This window comes from Tamandua tetradactyla, chromosome 3, assembly GCF_023851605.1.
Source record: "Tamandua tetradactyla isolate mTamTet1 chromosome 3, mTamTet1.pri, whole genome shotgun sequence".
NCBI classification, from domain to species: domain Eukaryota; kingdom Metazoa; phylum Chordata; class Mammalia; order Pilosa; family Myrmecophagidae; genus Tamandua; species Tamandua tetradactyla.
In genome coordinates, this window is record NC_135329.1 from 31,634,942 (window position 1) to 31,650,760 (window position 15,819).

General features: G+C 39.2%; 1 protein-coding gene and 1 long non-coding RNA gene across 4 annotated transcripts in view; one reads left to right on the plus strand and one right to left on the minus strand.

The window, feature by feature from the left end:
* MSRA (methionine sulfoxide reductase A) overlaps nucleotides 1-15,819 on the plus strand; it is a 559,731-nt gene that overhangs the window by 408,460 nt on the left and 135,452 nt on the right. For all 3 annotated transcript variants that reach the window (XM_077152948.1, XM_077152946.1, XM_077152945.1), the window contains exon 4: nucleotides 7,176-7,280. In XM_077152948.1, coding sequence (XP_077009063.1) covers nucleotides 7,176-7,280 — 105 coding nt within the window. The remainder of the gene's footprint in view (nucleotides 1-7,175; nucleotides 7,281-15,819) is intronic.
* LOC143677213 (uncharacterized) overlaps nucleotides 1-15,819 on the minus strand; it is a 352,942-nt gene that overhangs the window by 38,477 nt on the left and 298,646 nt on the right. The window lies entirely within an intron of this gene.

A 15,819-nucleotide genomic window follows, 5' to 3' on the forward strand; every position in this document is an offset into this window, starting at 1 on the left:
CATTTCCCCTTCCTTACCCTCATCAAGCCCTGTTCCAGAAGGCAAGGGCTCTGCTCTGGTTCCCCAATCTTTTCTTCATATGTAGGACCTGGGAAGTCACACAGACCTTGTGGGTCTGGACCAATTCACTGGTTGCCACTTGGAGATCTCTTGGTCAGTATGGATGAGCCCACCATCAGGAACCCTCCCTGGATCAAGCTGCTCTTGGTACAGATGGCCCTGTTCATCTCCTCTGCATGCAATTTGCCAGCCCCTGTTGGAAAGAGTCATCATTTTTTATAGAGAATTTGGAGTATCATTCTCATCTCTTATCTCACTTGCTCACCAAGCTAGTTCTTGTCATATAGTGATGCTGACAACCCATCACCTGACAATGTGCCATCATTTGGCTTGGGGGGTACAGGACACTGACTGGAGAGAGGTGAGGCTTGCATTCTGAAGCCTGTAAGTGCAGGAGACATGGTGGTGGTGGTGGGGCTTCCACTCCATCTCTCAGCCAAGTGGCCCTGTTTTATCCCCCCAGATCTCATTGACTAAGGTGGATGGAGATCTTTTGTCAGAAAGGAGCTTTCAACAGACATGACACAGTAGGAAATGGGCTCTTTAGAGAGAAAAGGTTCTAGCCTCAGTTTTTACTCTTTGAGCCCTACTTATTGAGGCTTCTATTTATCCTAATTAAGTATACTTTAATTACATCTGTTCCCCCCCCCTTTTTTATTTCAAATGGGTAATCACTTTAAAAATGCAATGGTCTTTGAGTTCCAGTCACAGATGGCAATAACTAAAAAAAAAAAAAATGCAATAGTCTCCTTCCAGTTCATCAGAAAAGTGAGAATCTTGCATGGTGTGAATAAAGGCCAGAAACTGCGCCCTCAATCAGAGGTAGGTAGCATTTCAGACAGGTTTGTTGTGCCCTCAGCACTCAGCTCAATAGCTGTTAGGCTTGTATTATTTTCCTAGTGCTGCCATTAGAAATTACCACACGTTGAGTGGCTTGAAACATCACAAATTTATTCCCTCACAGTTCTGGAGTCTAGAAATCTAAAATCAAAGTGTCAGCAGGGCCACATTCCCTCTGAAGGTTCTAGGAACGAATTTCTTCCTTGCCTGTCCCCTAGCATTTGGAGGCTACTGCCAATATTGACATTCTTTGGCTATTAGTGGCATCACTCCAGTTTCTGCTTCTGTCTTGGCCTGGCTGTTACCCTTCCATGTGTCTCCTTATCATAAGGCCATCAGTCCTTGATTTTAGCATCCTAATCTAGGATGACCTCATCTTAACTGTTGATATCTGCACGGACCCTGTTTCCAAGTAAGGCTGTTGTCCGAGGTTCTGGGTGGACATGAACTGTTGGTGAATACTCTACAACCCAATTCAATACTTAACTGAAATTTCTGTAATCAGTGGATAAGTAAAGTGAAAGTTAGACACTTAACAGAAATAAATTCAGCTTGATAAAATGGAGGTTTCATATGTTGAGTGTTTATATGTTTTCTTCCAGATTTTAGTCCTTCTGGGGGAGGTGTCCATTTAAAGAAACCACAATAGAGGCCTCAGATTTGTGTACAGAAGGCTTTACTCTTTCCAAATACCTTCCCACATATCGCTTCATTTAATCTTCATGACTGTGCTGACATGGGGGTTACTTTTATTCTCATCTAAAAAAGTGGGAGACCCAGGATCACAAACAAGTAGCAACAGCAGCTTAAGCTATTTCTTGTTACTTCAAATCGGATCTTTTCCCACCCCATCACAGCTAATTAGAGAATAATTAAAATAATACTACTTATGATAAGACCTATAGACTCAAATAGACCCATAGACGAGTTCCAGGCACTAATATATTTAATCCCCCATTTTGCAGATGAGGAAGCTGAGACATAAAGGGCTCAAATATGTAATGGCCTTCAGTAATAGGTGTGAGCCTCCCTAGGAAAGGCATGGCTCATTTGCCAGGGACTCGTCATTTAAACCAGCTTTTGTCTCTCTCCCTGTCCCTACCAAGTCATGTAGCTGCCAAGTGGCTGAGCCAGAAATGCAAATCCAGGTAGTCTTGCACCTGAGCAGACACTCTTAACCACAGCACAATACTTCCTCCCTCTAAAATCCACCTGTTTATCTATCTCATCAAAGTTCTCAGTTCCCTTCTATTCTCATATACAGGGTAGGCCAACTTCCTGCTTAATCTTCTCTCCTTACAGTCCAACAGTAGCCAAAATGAATCATGCTAGCTTCACAGAGTTGAAGATGATATTGTCCCTTCAATGGGACGATTACAAAAATGACTGATCTTGGGATTCTCTTTAAAGGCATCTGGTTCTATGGATGACTCAGCTTCCACACAGCTCTTGGTGAACTTCAGAATGCCTGATTTTTCTGTCCCCAGATGCTTTTGCTTGTGAGGAATGTCTGCCTGTGGTCTTTGTGCTCACCCTCTGGAATTACCCAGGGAGGCAAAAGAGGGAAATGCATAAGGAGGACATTCATCCTTTTCATTTTTACTTTAAAGATATTTTTGAACAATGATGTTAAAGCACCTGTAACGCTGCTATGAATGTTTAACAAGCACCCTTGCACATTAGATCTGTTGTACTATTTACATGATGCTATGTGAAGACAACGCTTACAGCATTTTTACGATATGGCCTTTTATTTCTGGAAGCACCAGAAGATATTTGCAGGTTGGCCTCTGAAATCAAATTAGCCTAGCACATTGGTTCGTTCCTGTAAAGTGTGGGCATTTCTATAAGTGCTTCCTAGTCCCTTAATCCTTTTGATCATTTGCACTCTGTATCTTTACACTGGTTCTTTTACTTTGGAGAAATAGAGTAAAGAAACTTAAAGGTGAGTTTGGAGAGGGCATCTCTGCACTGTTTATTGATGCAGATGGATCATGAATTTTAATGGTGGTAGTTTCTTTTAAACAACCACGCTACTTTTAGCCTCTCCACAAATAATGTCAGTGCTAAGATTATGTCTGAAAGTGTTTGCCAGTGAGTGGTGATCTTTCCTGACCCTGTATTTGCTGCCACAAAAGAAGAGCCTAAACTTGTAAAATATGCTTGACAGCCTGAGTGTCAATTACCACATACCCTTGATTTCTCAATCTGGGCCCACTGCCTGTGTGATGTTTGCTGTCACTTGGCGGTTCCAGGTTTGTACATTCAAGAGTCTGGCATACAATCCTAAAGAACACCTAGAGTGATATATAAGATTCAACAAAGTTTCCATGTTCTAGGGTAACTTTCCAGAAACCTACAACCTCCAGATGGGTCCCTGGACCAGATAAGCCCTGAAACCTAGAAGGGCCAGCCTCTCCAGAACATTAGATAGTTCCATCTCCCTATCCCATGTTATTCACAGCCCCTTCCAACATGGAGAAGTTAGAATGGCCATAGCCCAAATACCCCTAAAGAGTGGGAAAAAGAGCAAAGGTGATGGTGGAGTTATACAGAGAATGTAGGATTTAACAAACGTATGTGATTGCTGAATCATTAAATTGCTATTTTAGTCTCCACTATTTCAGAGCAGCTAGAAGTAAAAACCTGAAATTGTGGAATTGTAACCCATACCAAATTCTGCAATCTGTTGTACAACTAATTGTTGTGTGTGCTTTGAAATTTACTGCTTTTTTATACATATGTTACTTTTCACACACAAAAAAATGGTTTATTGTGATGATAAAAAAATATTCCTTCTAGCCGCCTATATTCTGGAGCAGCTAGAAGGAAAAATCTGAGATGATGGTATGGTAGCCCATGACAGTCTCTGAGATATGTCCTGTAACTACTTCTTGAAGAGTGCTTTGAAAACTATTGCTTTTTTTCTTTCTTTGCTTTGTATATGTTATATTACACAATTAAAAAGTAAAAAAAAAAAAAAAAAAAAAGATTCTAGCATAGGGTCATAGAATAAGCCCAAGCTTCACCTCTGATTGAAACCTGTTTGAATTTTGATCAGATTCTGCCACTTATTTACTGGCTGGGAGATTTTTTGTGAGAAAACTTGTAGAAAGCTTTGGTTTCCTTATCTGTAAAATGGGGACCATATCACCCATGCAAAGTGTTGGGTGTATTAAAAGATGTCAGGTATGTAAAGTACCTGCCACATTGTTAGTGTTCAGTGAATAGTAATAACTTTTATATGGTGGGGATGTTATGTTTTAATGGTTACATAATATTCCATCATGTAGCTATACCATAATTTGTTCTTTTTTTTTGTTTGACTTTTGGATTTCTTCTGGTCCTCCACCATTGGAAAAATGACGCAGTGACTTTTTTGTGAGTCTGGGTATCCTTTTCATTATTTGGAGTTGTATCTTTGGATTAGAGATCCTGCATCACTTAATCAGGATGGACATCTTTGTGGCTGTTGTTACATTCCAGTGGGATTTCAAAAATATTGTGGTAATTTATACTGCCACCAGCCACTTAAATGTACTGGTTTCATTGTATCCTAAACTGCTCTAGGTTCACTTGTAAGCATTTTTACAAAATGTAACGAGGTGGCATGTTAATGTTTTAATATGCATTTATTTGCTTTATTTGATCACTAAAATGGTGAGCATTTTTCATGTCTTGATTTGCATTTATTTCTTATGTGAATTTCCTGTCATCCTTTGTTTATATTTCTATTGTAGTTTCAATGCTTCTCTTCAGTGCTTTTCAGATATATCTATCATATTTGTAATATATTGTTGCCATTATTAATATTTATACTATTTTAGAATTTATATTTTGAATTCTTTGTTTAAACATTTCAAATTAATATGATTTGAAAGTAGATCAAAAGTGGTTTTATAATAACATGATTATTATACTTAATGTATCATCTTTCCATAATTCCCCACTATCATCCTTTATCTCTTAGTATAAAATCTGTTTAGATGCTCACTCATATGACTATAGTATTTGAATTAAAATAGTGTTTGAAGGAAAAATCTGAGTTGAGGACATGGTAGCCCATAACAAACTCTGGGAACTGTTCTGTAGCTGCTTGTTGAAGTGTGCTTTGAAAATTATTGCTTTTTTTCTTTCTTTTCTTTGTAATACATTATATTTTACAACTAAAAAACTTTTTTAAAAACTATAGGCAGTTATAGTAATATTAGATAAAAAAATTCCTGAAGTAAAAAAAATTGTGTACACTGACTAATTAATAATAAAATGTTAATTATCCAGTATAAGAAGGACATGAAGAAAAATTAGACATGAACAAAGAAGTTAAAACTACTAATAAACATGGAAAAATTTACCTCACTAAGAAATTCATTCCCAATAAAATAATAGGATACTATTTTCCCATTAGCTACAAATTTCTAAAGATTAAAAACACTGTAATAGTGACTGAGACTGGCTCTCAAATATGCTGCCGATTGGGAAGAAAAATTGGGTCCACTTTACTGAAAAGCAATTTGGCACTAGGTATCAAGAAACTTAAAAAGGTTTATAAACAGTTAGAATGCCATTTATATAAATATGACCCAAGGCAGCCTCAGAAATGTGAAAAAATATTTATACATGATATATTCATAGTTAAAAATAGGATTTAATCTAAATGCTTAATGATAGGGAATGATTGAATAAGGAATAGTACAATCATCTGATGGAGTGCTGTGTAGTCACAAATGATGTTTTCTAAAAATTTCAGTGACATGAGGAAATAATCACAATATACTGGTAAGTAAAACAATAGGATATAATCACAATAAAACAAATGGGGGGGCTGGCATGTTTATATAACTGGTATGTATCAGAAAGGTATACATTGATAAATAGCTATCTTATATGGTAGGATCAGAGGTCATTTTTGTTTCCTTTTTTTTACTTCACAATTTCTAAGCCTCACACTGTTTGCAAATATTGTTTCTAACTCTAACTCTAATTCTAACTCAAATTTAAAGAAATTTTAATGTTGAAAGTTTAAAGATAATAAATATATGTTTTTCCTTTTCTGGATACACATTCTAAATACTTACCTTGCTTTCCTTTGATGTATTGGAAGGAAACTTGAGCAAGAAGTAAGACAGTATTTCTTCATATTATGGCCCAGCAATTCACTAGCTGTGTGATCTTGGGCGATTCTAACTTTTTTATGTCTCAGTTTTCCCCATCTGGAAAATGGGGTTTTCTATCCTACTACCTACACTATCAGATAAATGTGGTAATATGTGAGGTAAGCACGTATAGGAAAAATCTTTTGCAAACTAAGGAGAATAAAAAGAGATTGGAGGGAGGTGGGCCTGCACGGGTGGTTCAGTGGTAGAATGCCCACCTTCCGTGGGGGAGACCTGGTTTGATTCCTGGACCATGCACCCCCCAGAAAAAGAGATGGGGAAAAATATTAAATATAGTGGTAACATGTTAGGATGGAGGAGCCTATTATTTATCATGGTCTAAAACTGTAAAATAAGGACGGGCGTGAATTCCATGGGTACAAGTGGTATTGCAAATATCTACTTGCCTGATTCACAGAACCTCTGGGACTGCCTTTAAGAATGGGTCCGCTAACCGCGGGTGCTGCAGAGAGGCATTTCTACAGTGTTGTTTACCACGGAGACGAATTAGGTTGAGAAAACACTTCTGCCCCACTGGGTATTTGAACCTGACCTTTGCCTCAGTGGTAACAGCACAGCAAATATGTCGCTTCGTTAAGTAATTTATCTAATGTGAACGAATTATAAACCTGCATTTGTGTTGTTGTTGTAGTTGTTTGTTTAACAGATTTTTCTGTCTGCCACTATCTCCCTCTGTAGTGCAGCTGAGCTTACTACATATAGCATAGGGTGATAATAAAAATAAATTGGCTCATTCCTCTTCCCAGAGTTTCAAACCTTCTTGAGCATTGGCAGATTAGATCTGTAGGGTATCATGAGAGTGAGATTAGAAAAATGAAAACCCGGCTTTGTTTCCTCATGAATTTACAGAAATAAAAATAAGAGGCACAATGAGGCTTGTAATTGTCCTCAGGAAGCTCGCCACAGGATAACTGTGCTTTTATAGAAGAAGAACCAGCAACAGAGACATAGTGTGAAACTGTCAAAGTACAATCATCTTCCCACCTTTCTTTCAGAGGGAAGATTTTTCAGCTATTGTCTATTGGTTTTTGAAGCAAATAACTTGTAAGAAATTGGTGTTGTCGGTAAATTTTACTTGCGTGTTCTGATTCTTTCAAGGAAAAACTGGCCATGCGGAAGTAGTCCGAGTTGTGTACCAGCCAGAACACATCAGCTTTGAGGAACTGCTCAAGGTCTTCTGGGAGAATCATGACCCGACACAAGGTAGAGTGATGAGTGAGCCAGTATTTAATTATCTTACTAATTACAGCTGGGGTAATTAGTGTTTGAGCTGCATGGAAGAGATGAACCTTGAAATCACACAGGAGCTCAAGAATATGATTGCAGACATTTATTGACGGAGAAGAGGAGGGGCTGGGGAGAAAGAGGGTGAGAGAATAAAGGCGCAGCCACGTTCGTCGCCCCTCCCCCCTGTACAGCTGTCAGGGGTGGGAAAATTCCCACAGAGAAAGACGCCAGACAATAGAGATCCCTTCACCTCTGATTATTGCATTATTCCCCCTTAATGCAGTCTTTTGTCTACAAAATTAGTGTCTTTCTAGCAGCTCCCAAAGTTTTCCTGATTTATGGCTCCTTTATTTCCCTGAATTTAGCCTTTCTTTTGATGTTATCGGGTTTTTGTTTTTGTTTTTTCAAAAATCTGTGGGTGATTTTTTTAGATAGTGAACATTGGTAAAATGCAGTAGTCAGTGGGTCCACAATGCTCGAGTTATTTAAATATCTCATTTATCGTCTTTGGAATTTGTTATTTAGAGGATATTAATATATTTTGGCTATAAACAATGGTGGTCAGGAATTTTATTTGACTGTACACACATGCAAAACTCCCATGTTGGCAAATATCATTGTAATATTCAATAAAAAAGCAATTTCCAGATTTCATCCTAACAGCTTTACAAGCACTGCTTCCAGTTTCATGATCTGATATTATGGAGCTTATAAACTGAAAAATCTTATATAGTAGATGTGATTTTCACAAACCCTGTTCATTTAGCAATCAGTCTGTTCAACAGAAATATTTTCCTGTTGGTGTCAGGTTTTTGTGTCTTGGACATGCAATGTTGGCTGTTGTGCGATGAATGGATGAGTGTTTCCAAATGTTCATTGTGCTTTGTGGTGTAATCTTAACATGACCTCAGGAGCACAAGTTGGCAGATTCTGAGTTATGGATCTAAGAACATCCGAATACCAAGGTGACTTATTAGAGGGCAAAGATCAGCTCCAAGGCAAAAGAGGGATAAGCTCCAGCAGCATACAGTAGGTCCGGGATCCAGACAGACCCACCAGGGAGGGTGAAGGCTAGGGGGGATAGACCTAGGAAGGAGGCCAGGGGTAGGGTATTTGTGATAGTTTGATATAGGGTGATGAGACCTTGTGTGAGAGGGATAAGGTGTGGAGAAGGGGAGATAGAGGATTGGTAGGATAAGCATACTATAATCAGAAGGTTCAGATGCCACCTTGGCTGTTGGGAGTACTGGACAGTCATCTCAGGTGAGAAAGGCAAGCCCAAGTGGTTAGAAACCTCAGTTGGAAGCTGGTGAGCACCGTAAATAGGGGGCGTGATGACCAAGAGCTCATGCTGGTAAGCCTTCCAACCAGATGGAGCAGGCCATTCAGTCATTTGACTCTCAAAGCCAAGGATCAAGGCAGAACACTGAGAACTCCAGAACTGTCAATGAAGACACACATCAGGAGCCTGCACAAGCCTGAGGTCACGTAAGAGGCAGGATCTCCCCAGAGGCACACCAGTTTGGGTATGTGGCTTTTGGCCTGGATAAACATGCTGCCACGTCCTAAAAGAATCTCCTCAGGCCCAGCTCTGGCAAAATTTCTGAGAGAATAAAATCTGTCATTTACTTCTTTCTCCTTACCTCTCTTAACTTGTTAAACATTTTATCACACTTTTACCTACCACCCCAGCTGATTGAGTCACTAGTACTGGCACCTGAATTTCTGGGAGAATTTTACCTTAAAGGAACCTCTTGTTCTTCCCCTCTCTATGTGTCAAACTTAGTTCATTGTGTCTCAGTCCTCACAACCCAGCCACCTACTTAGAGATTCATGGTTTATAGTCCAGTAATGTTTTAGCAACTGGTAGTAGTGTGGTGTACTGTTCTTCCAGAGGTGTTTTGTCCCAATCAGAGAATTCATGAACTCATAAACTAGAAGAGACTTTAGAGACCATCTGGTTAAACATCATAGACTAGATGCTTTCTGTTTCAATGTAAGCCAGAAGACTATATTGCTTATGGCAGGGTTTACGGACAGTGTGGTTCCATTACTGAATGATGTATTTTTTTCACTGAGATTTTGGATAAATTATACTCATATGAGGAGGGAGTTTTCTTCTTTTGCATATATTTGTTCTTGTTTAGTATAGTGCTTGATGCAGTATAACTGTCATAGTCATAAACATGAAGTCACAGGTTATCTAGTCTTTTCACATTATCATTAGAGCTTCTTTTATGGACAGCTCATTGTAATGTACTGTGGTAATAATCTTTTTCTGCCTTGCAAGGTTTTCCATGACCCTTCTGGAAATAACCTTGCTTCACTGGCCAAAAGGGTGGATTCATGACTCAGGCCTGGCCAATCACAATAACTTGTCCCATTGTCAACAGTGTTTGATCCAAGTAATGAATATGTGCCCCAGGTAGGACCAGAGGAGGAAGATAAGCAGGAACACTGAGAGATGAGAGACAGAAAGAGAGAACACCCAGTAGACACTAGGTCCCTGCAGCCTCTCATTCTTGCAGCTCTTCCTTCAATCCTAAGAGCTCTCCTAGTAGCTTCCAAGCTATGAGAACCACTAGGTTCCCCATTTTTAAAATATATTTTGCTTAAGCTTTTTTTTTTCTTGGTTTCTATCATTTGCAACCAAAACCAAAAAACTCACAACAACCTAACTAATATACTCATTCAATGTAAACAATCACCGTGTTCATCGTACTAAGTGACTATCAGTTAACCCTATTCATTTGGATTTAGAGAGCAGAGGTTCTAAGCCATTTGGAAACTAGTTTTACCACTGACTCTTTTGTTGAGTAGAAGGCACTAAAAATTGTTTCCTCAGAACCCATTGGCAGTTGGATTAGGAGTTTCCTTGGCAATCCCAAACTAAAAATTGGGGTTTAGGATTGGGATATATGGCCCAAGAACGTATCAGACCCCATCTCAATATCTCTGAGCTTCTCTGAAAGCCTGTAAGTCATTGGCAACATTTATCTTGTGTATCCTTTGTCAGCCAGGCACTCTGCTAGGTGCTGCTAATCGCCAAGTGGTCTGGAATGAGCAGGAGGACCCAGTTTCTGGGTTAATGCACAGGAATAATATATTCCTCTAGGAATAAAATAGTTAATTCTAATGTACTGAGATTAAGTAAATATGCAAATAAATGTATATAAGGCCACAGATTAAATTACTAACATAAAATCATTAAAACAAGTGTATCTTAAACACTGACACGTTAGAAGTAAAAGACACAAGTTCAGAAGAACTCTGGTGTCAATGTATTTAATATTTCCAGCAAACCCTAAAGGTCCAAACCTGTAGTCATGTGTAATTTTTCTCAACCAAGAATTTGAAGACCGCTCCCTGAAAAACTGGCTTGCAAATTGAGAATGCCAGGCTGGCAAATGAGCTTGACCATCAGGCAAACACCCAGCTTTTTTATTCTCTACTTAAAGTCACATGGTGACCCTTGTGAAGTTTCCCAGTGAAAAGTGGCCCTGAAAAGAAAGCCACCTGATAGTGAGGTTAAAGAAGTATTATACTGATCATTCTTACTCAGAAAATGGATGTTTTGGAAGAGAATGGCATATTGGATTTGGTGGAGACTCTGATCTGTGGAGCAATAACCCACTCTATGTTCTTTTCAGACACAATAGCAAATGATTCCTGAAGCTATTCAAGGAATGCTCTTGTCTGTGTCAGAATTGCTTATAAACAAAGAGATGGAACTTGAGTAAAAGTTGAGAAGACATTGACCTTTGGTGTGAAGATAGGCCCAGGAAACACATGATTTTCAACAGAAATATGGCTCAGGATAAATGCATTTTAATTAGCATGTCAAAAGACTTCAGTACCTAATTTATAAAGTCATTAGGGATTTGAAGAGGCCACTTAAAATTTTTAGTCATAATTTACTGCATTTTGTGGGAGAAACAATATTCTACAATGATATTTGCAAATGTGAGAATTCTTGCTAATGTCAAGGATCTTCTGGAGTAGAAACAGCAAAAAGTTAAGCTTAATTAAAGCCCCCTTTCATTTCAACCAGATCTTCATGGTAGAGACTAGACGGAGAAACTCCCACATGTGCTTCACTGCTCAGGTTACTGCAGCAGCTCTCACTGTATCTGTCCTAATGCATAATGCACCATTTTGTTGAAGCGACAACAAAATGTTAAGCAAGAGATCAGAAAATGTAGATTTTTAAATACATTAATATATATGGGTCCAGAGACGTGTTTACTCTGCAGTGAGTCCAAGAGAATACCATCTGATGGAGGAGCTTCAGATGAGGTAATAGACTTAACAGTAGTATTTTACATTTGACCAGATAATGGCACAGTATTTTCTCTTATTTTACCAATGATTATGAAACTTATAATTTTGTAGAAGCACTCAGATACCACTGTTTAAAAGTAACGTATCCTGTTTGGGCTTTCTGTCTTACTCATGAAACAAATAGAGTTCCTCCAGCCTTCTAAGGCGAGGCTGGAGCCAATTCCTGATCACGTGGCCCCCACACTCAGGCAGTCTCCAGGCAACATTGTGTAACCTGAGATTTAGATGACCTGGGTTCGGGCCCAGCTTGGCCCCTTCACAACTGCATCACCTTGGCCATGACATTCACTCAATCTGGATTTCCGTTTTTCTTCCTTCACAGAAATGGATGATATTATCTACCTTGGGCTGTCAAAAGAATTAAATGCAATATAGTGAAAATAACTTGAAAATGATAAGGTCCCATGCAAATGTAAATGTTGTTGTCTCCTTCTCAAAACGACAATAAAATTTCACCCAAAATGCTTTAAAATGCCCACATTGCCCTTGATTTCTCTCTGTCAGAAAATATTTACCCTCCATCTACCAAAATACAGGTTTTCTACCCACAGATATTCTTTCATACTTCCCCTTAGTTAAAAAGTTCTCGGCATTATGTTGGTTGTTGTTCTGTGATGAAACTGGGGGATGGTGGTGGTAAAACTGGGGGATCCTTACTCGGAAGGCACCTTAAGTTTGCTGTTGACACAGTAATCAAAAGAACTGGATCAGATCCCAGCCTTTCTTGCCTGGTCCGTATCCTTCTAACTACCGTGCCGTCTGCGTGGATGTAATTCCTAGGTAGAGGCTTCAACTTTGTCTGACTTGACCCTATAATTCTGACTTCTCAATTCCAACCTGTTCTGCTTTCTGTGACAAACGAGACTGTTTCTCTCAGCCTTCAGGCCTTGTCAGGGGAAAGGATAGCAACATTTATTAAGCACCTCTTATATGCCAGTCTTAGTCAACGATGTTTTGTATCTATAACTTTATTTATTTATTTATTGCAATAACCCTGTGAATAGGAGGGGATCATGTTTTCATTTAACAAAGAGAAAAAATGAAGTTCAAAATGATTGATCATCTTGCTTGATATTGATGACAGTATTGGATCCATCTCGGTCTACAGCTGAAGTCTGTTTTCTTTATCCTCCTCTAGAAGGGTCCAAGCTTTCTGACTAAGAGGATCTCTCTCTCTTTTTTCAACATGGGCAGGCACTGGGAATCAAACCTGGGTCTCCTACATGGCAGGCGAGAACTCTGCCTGCTGAGCCACTGTGGCCCGCTCAAGGGTCTATTTTAAGGATAAAGATTTTTATGGAGCTCTCAAATGATAGTGGTTACACTTTTAGTATTCATTTTAAAGGAAAATATTAAAATGCTATAAAAATTTAGCATATTTTAAGTTGAATGCCTATTTTATTAGCCACCACAGTGTCATGTATCCATGGAAAATGGAAATGCCCACCCACATGATGCATTCTGCAGGCTTCAGACTGCCTTGTGGCCCAGGGGACTGCAGTCACAGGCAGAAAACTGGCCCATTCTTTCCTTAGAAACAAATACCTTTTTGCAGAGACCTTCTGAGATGACTACTTGACCCCAATATCAGTTTCCCCACTTCTGTAGTATTAGAATTCTAGCTGGATGAGCAGTCACCAACAAAGGCTACATTTCCCAGATTCCTTATGGCTAGGTATGACTGTGTGTCAAAGTTCTTACTACAGGGCATGAGTGCAAGTGGTAGTTTGCAACTTCTGGGTTGTGTGCTCTTAGAGTATTAAAGTAAAAGGTATGCCTTTCTTCTTCCTGCCTTCTGTCAAGCTGGGATGTGGATATGGTGGTGAGCTGTCCTGGACTATAGGCATGGGGCCCTTATGTTTGCAACAGTGGAGCTGCAAGATAGATCCTGGACCTGGACTTGATAGAACAGAGTAACTATCCAAGACTGGACTCTCTAGGCAAGACTTCTCTTCTATAAGCTGCTATGACTTTGGGTCATTTTAGGCATTTGCACCCTTCCTTCTTTACAACAGCTCAACCTTGATCTGACACAAGTCCCATCTCTCTGAGAACTTTAATTAAAATTTTCCCTTACTTAAAACTTCTTTAATCAAACCTGTTGTTTGGCTAGAGTATAGACTCTAAAAGATATGACTTTGAGCCAGGTCTGCCATATACTGGCTATGTGACCTGAGAAAGTTACTTCCCCTATCTATGTTTTATTTCTTTCTATCTTCACTTGACAACTTCATCATCTCATGTCTGTTTCAACAACCTCCTAACTGGCCCAGTTTGCCCTATATCAATCTTTTCTCCATAATTATCTATTAAAAATACATAGTACATTCCTCTCCTGCTTAAAACGCTTTGCAAATAATACACAAATCATTTGCAGTGGCCAATACGGTGCAGATTAACTGGCCCATGCCTACTCTCCAGCCTTGGCTTCTGCCACTCTTCATTCCTCCCTAATCATATTCACTGCTTTTCAGCAACTGTGGCCTTTGTTCATTCCATTCTTAAAAGACCCAAGTATTTCCCTGCCTTGGGGCCTGTCCCTACTGCCTAATCGACCGACAGCTCTTGATGAGATTCACTCCTTCTTTTCCTTAGGTCTCAACTTAAAATGTCCTCTCTGAAAAAATTTTTTTAAAAAGTCATTTTCTCCAAGAATCCTTCCTTGACCCACTAACTAAAGTGGTCCTCTGCAGCCCTCACTCTAACATCTCTCTCACTCTAACATCACTGCACTCTATTTCCTTCCTAACAACATAAGGTAGGATTAGTTATCTGGTTGCTTATTTATTGTTTATTATCCATCTCCTCCTCTAGAAAGTAAACTTCATATTAAAAATTTTCTCATTGGATAAAAAAAATGATTCACAGTTTCTCTATCTGTAAACTAATATCCACTTCATAAGTTTGTGTCAGGGTGTGAGAGGTAATGTCTGTTGTGCTTAGCATTGTGCCTGGCACAGAATAAGGGCTCCATATGTAATAGTTATTGCAATTATACTGCCTATACGACAGCTGCTTTCACCAGCAGCTATTTGTCTTGCTCCTTCTCGAACACCAATATTTCTCCACTTTTTAACTATCATTTGTCCCAATCCCATGTTCTGAGTATCCCTGAAAATTTCCTATTCTTGGTTCATCCCTTTTCCTCAATCAATTTATCACTATTTCTCCCCCACCCCCTACCCCAACACCTTTACCCTCCAACATGAACCTCAGGTCATTCTCAGAAAGCTTCAACTGGCCTGCTCCAGTGGGTCACACTATTTATGGCTTATTTCTTGGGGTTTCATGGGGCCCCTGGACCTTACACCTGTCTGCTGCCTAAGGTCTCAGAGCCATGTGGGGGGGATTAAGTGGGTCTGTTCAGCTCATGGTTGAACTAGAGAACCCCCAAAGATTCTTCTCCATTCAGTGTCCTTAGACTCCACATTTCCCCTCCCCACTCTCACCACAAAGCAGGCACGTTATTCTTAGGAGGCCCCCAGAACGTGGAGGGGGTTTGGTTTATTCTATCTTTAGCAAGTCAGCTCCACAGCCTCTTTCCAGGTGCACAGTAGAGAACCAAGACCCCTGTGCTGTCTACTGGGAAACATTAATTGGAGGGAGAGAAATCCTGTTTTCCTTCTGTTTCTCATCAAGTTGGCAATTAAGTGCTGGTGTTCATATATTTGAACAAATAATATCTGAACTTCATTGTGCTGACCCTTTAAGTTAGTTTTTTAAATAAGTCACCAGTTTTGAAGAACTATACTTTTTTTAGCCCATGTACAAGAGATCTATCATCTGCAAATAATTAGACAGTGGGAATTATATTGTATTGCTAATGAGCAGATGTGCATACTTATAGTAGAGGAACAGCTGCACACATAGAAAACGCAAAAAAAAAAAAAAGACCCAAACCCAGTATTATGAATTCTGAAAGGGATTTCATTCTTCTTTTAAGGATTTCAGAAGCAGAAAGAAAATGTAACAAAGAATTTAACTGATTTTTTTATTAATTGTTCTTTCAGTCACACTTTTCCTTGCATGACATTATCTTAGTAGTTTAGAAAAACACTTTCAAATCATTCTCTCAGATCCTACTATAGCTTATAGTTAACATTTTTCCTCTGCCTTTTTAGTGTTCTAAGGATTTGATGCCTCCAGACTGAATGTAAGGACTCTCACTGGGTGT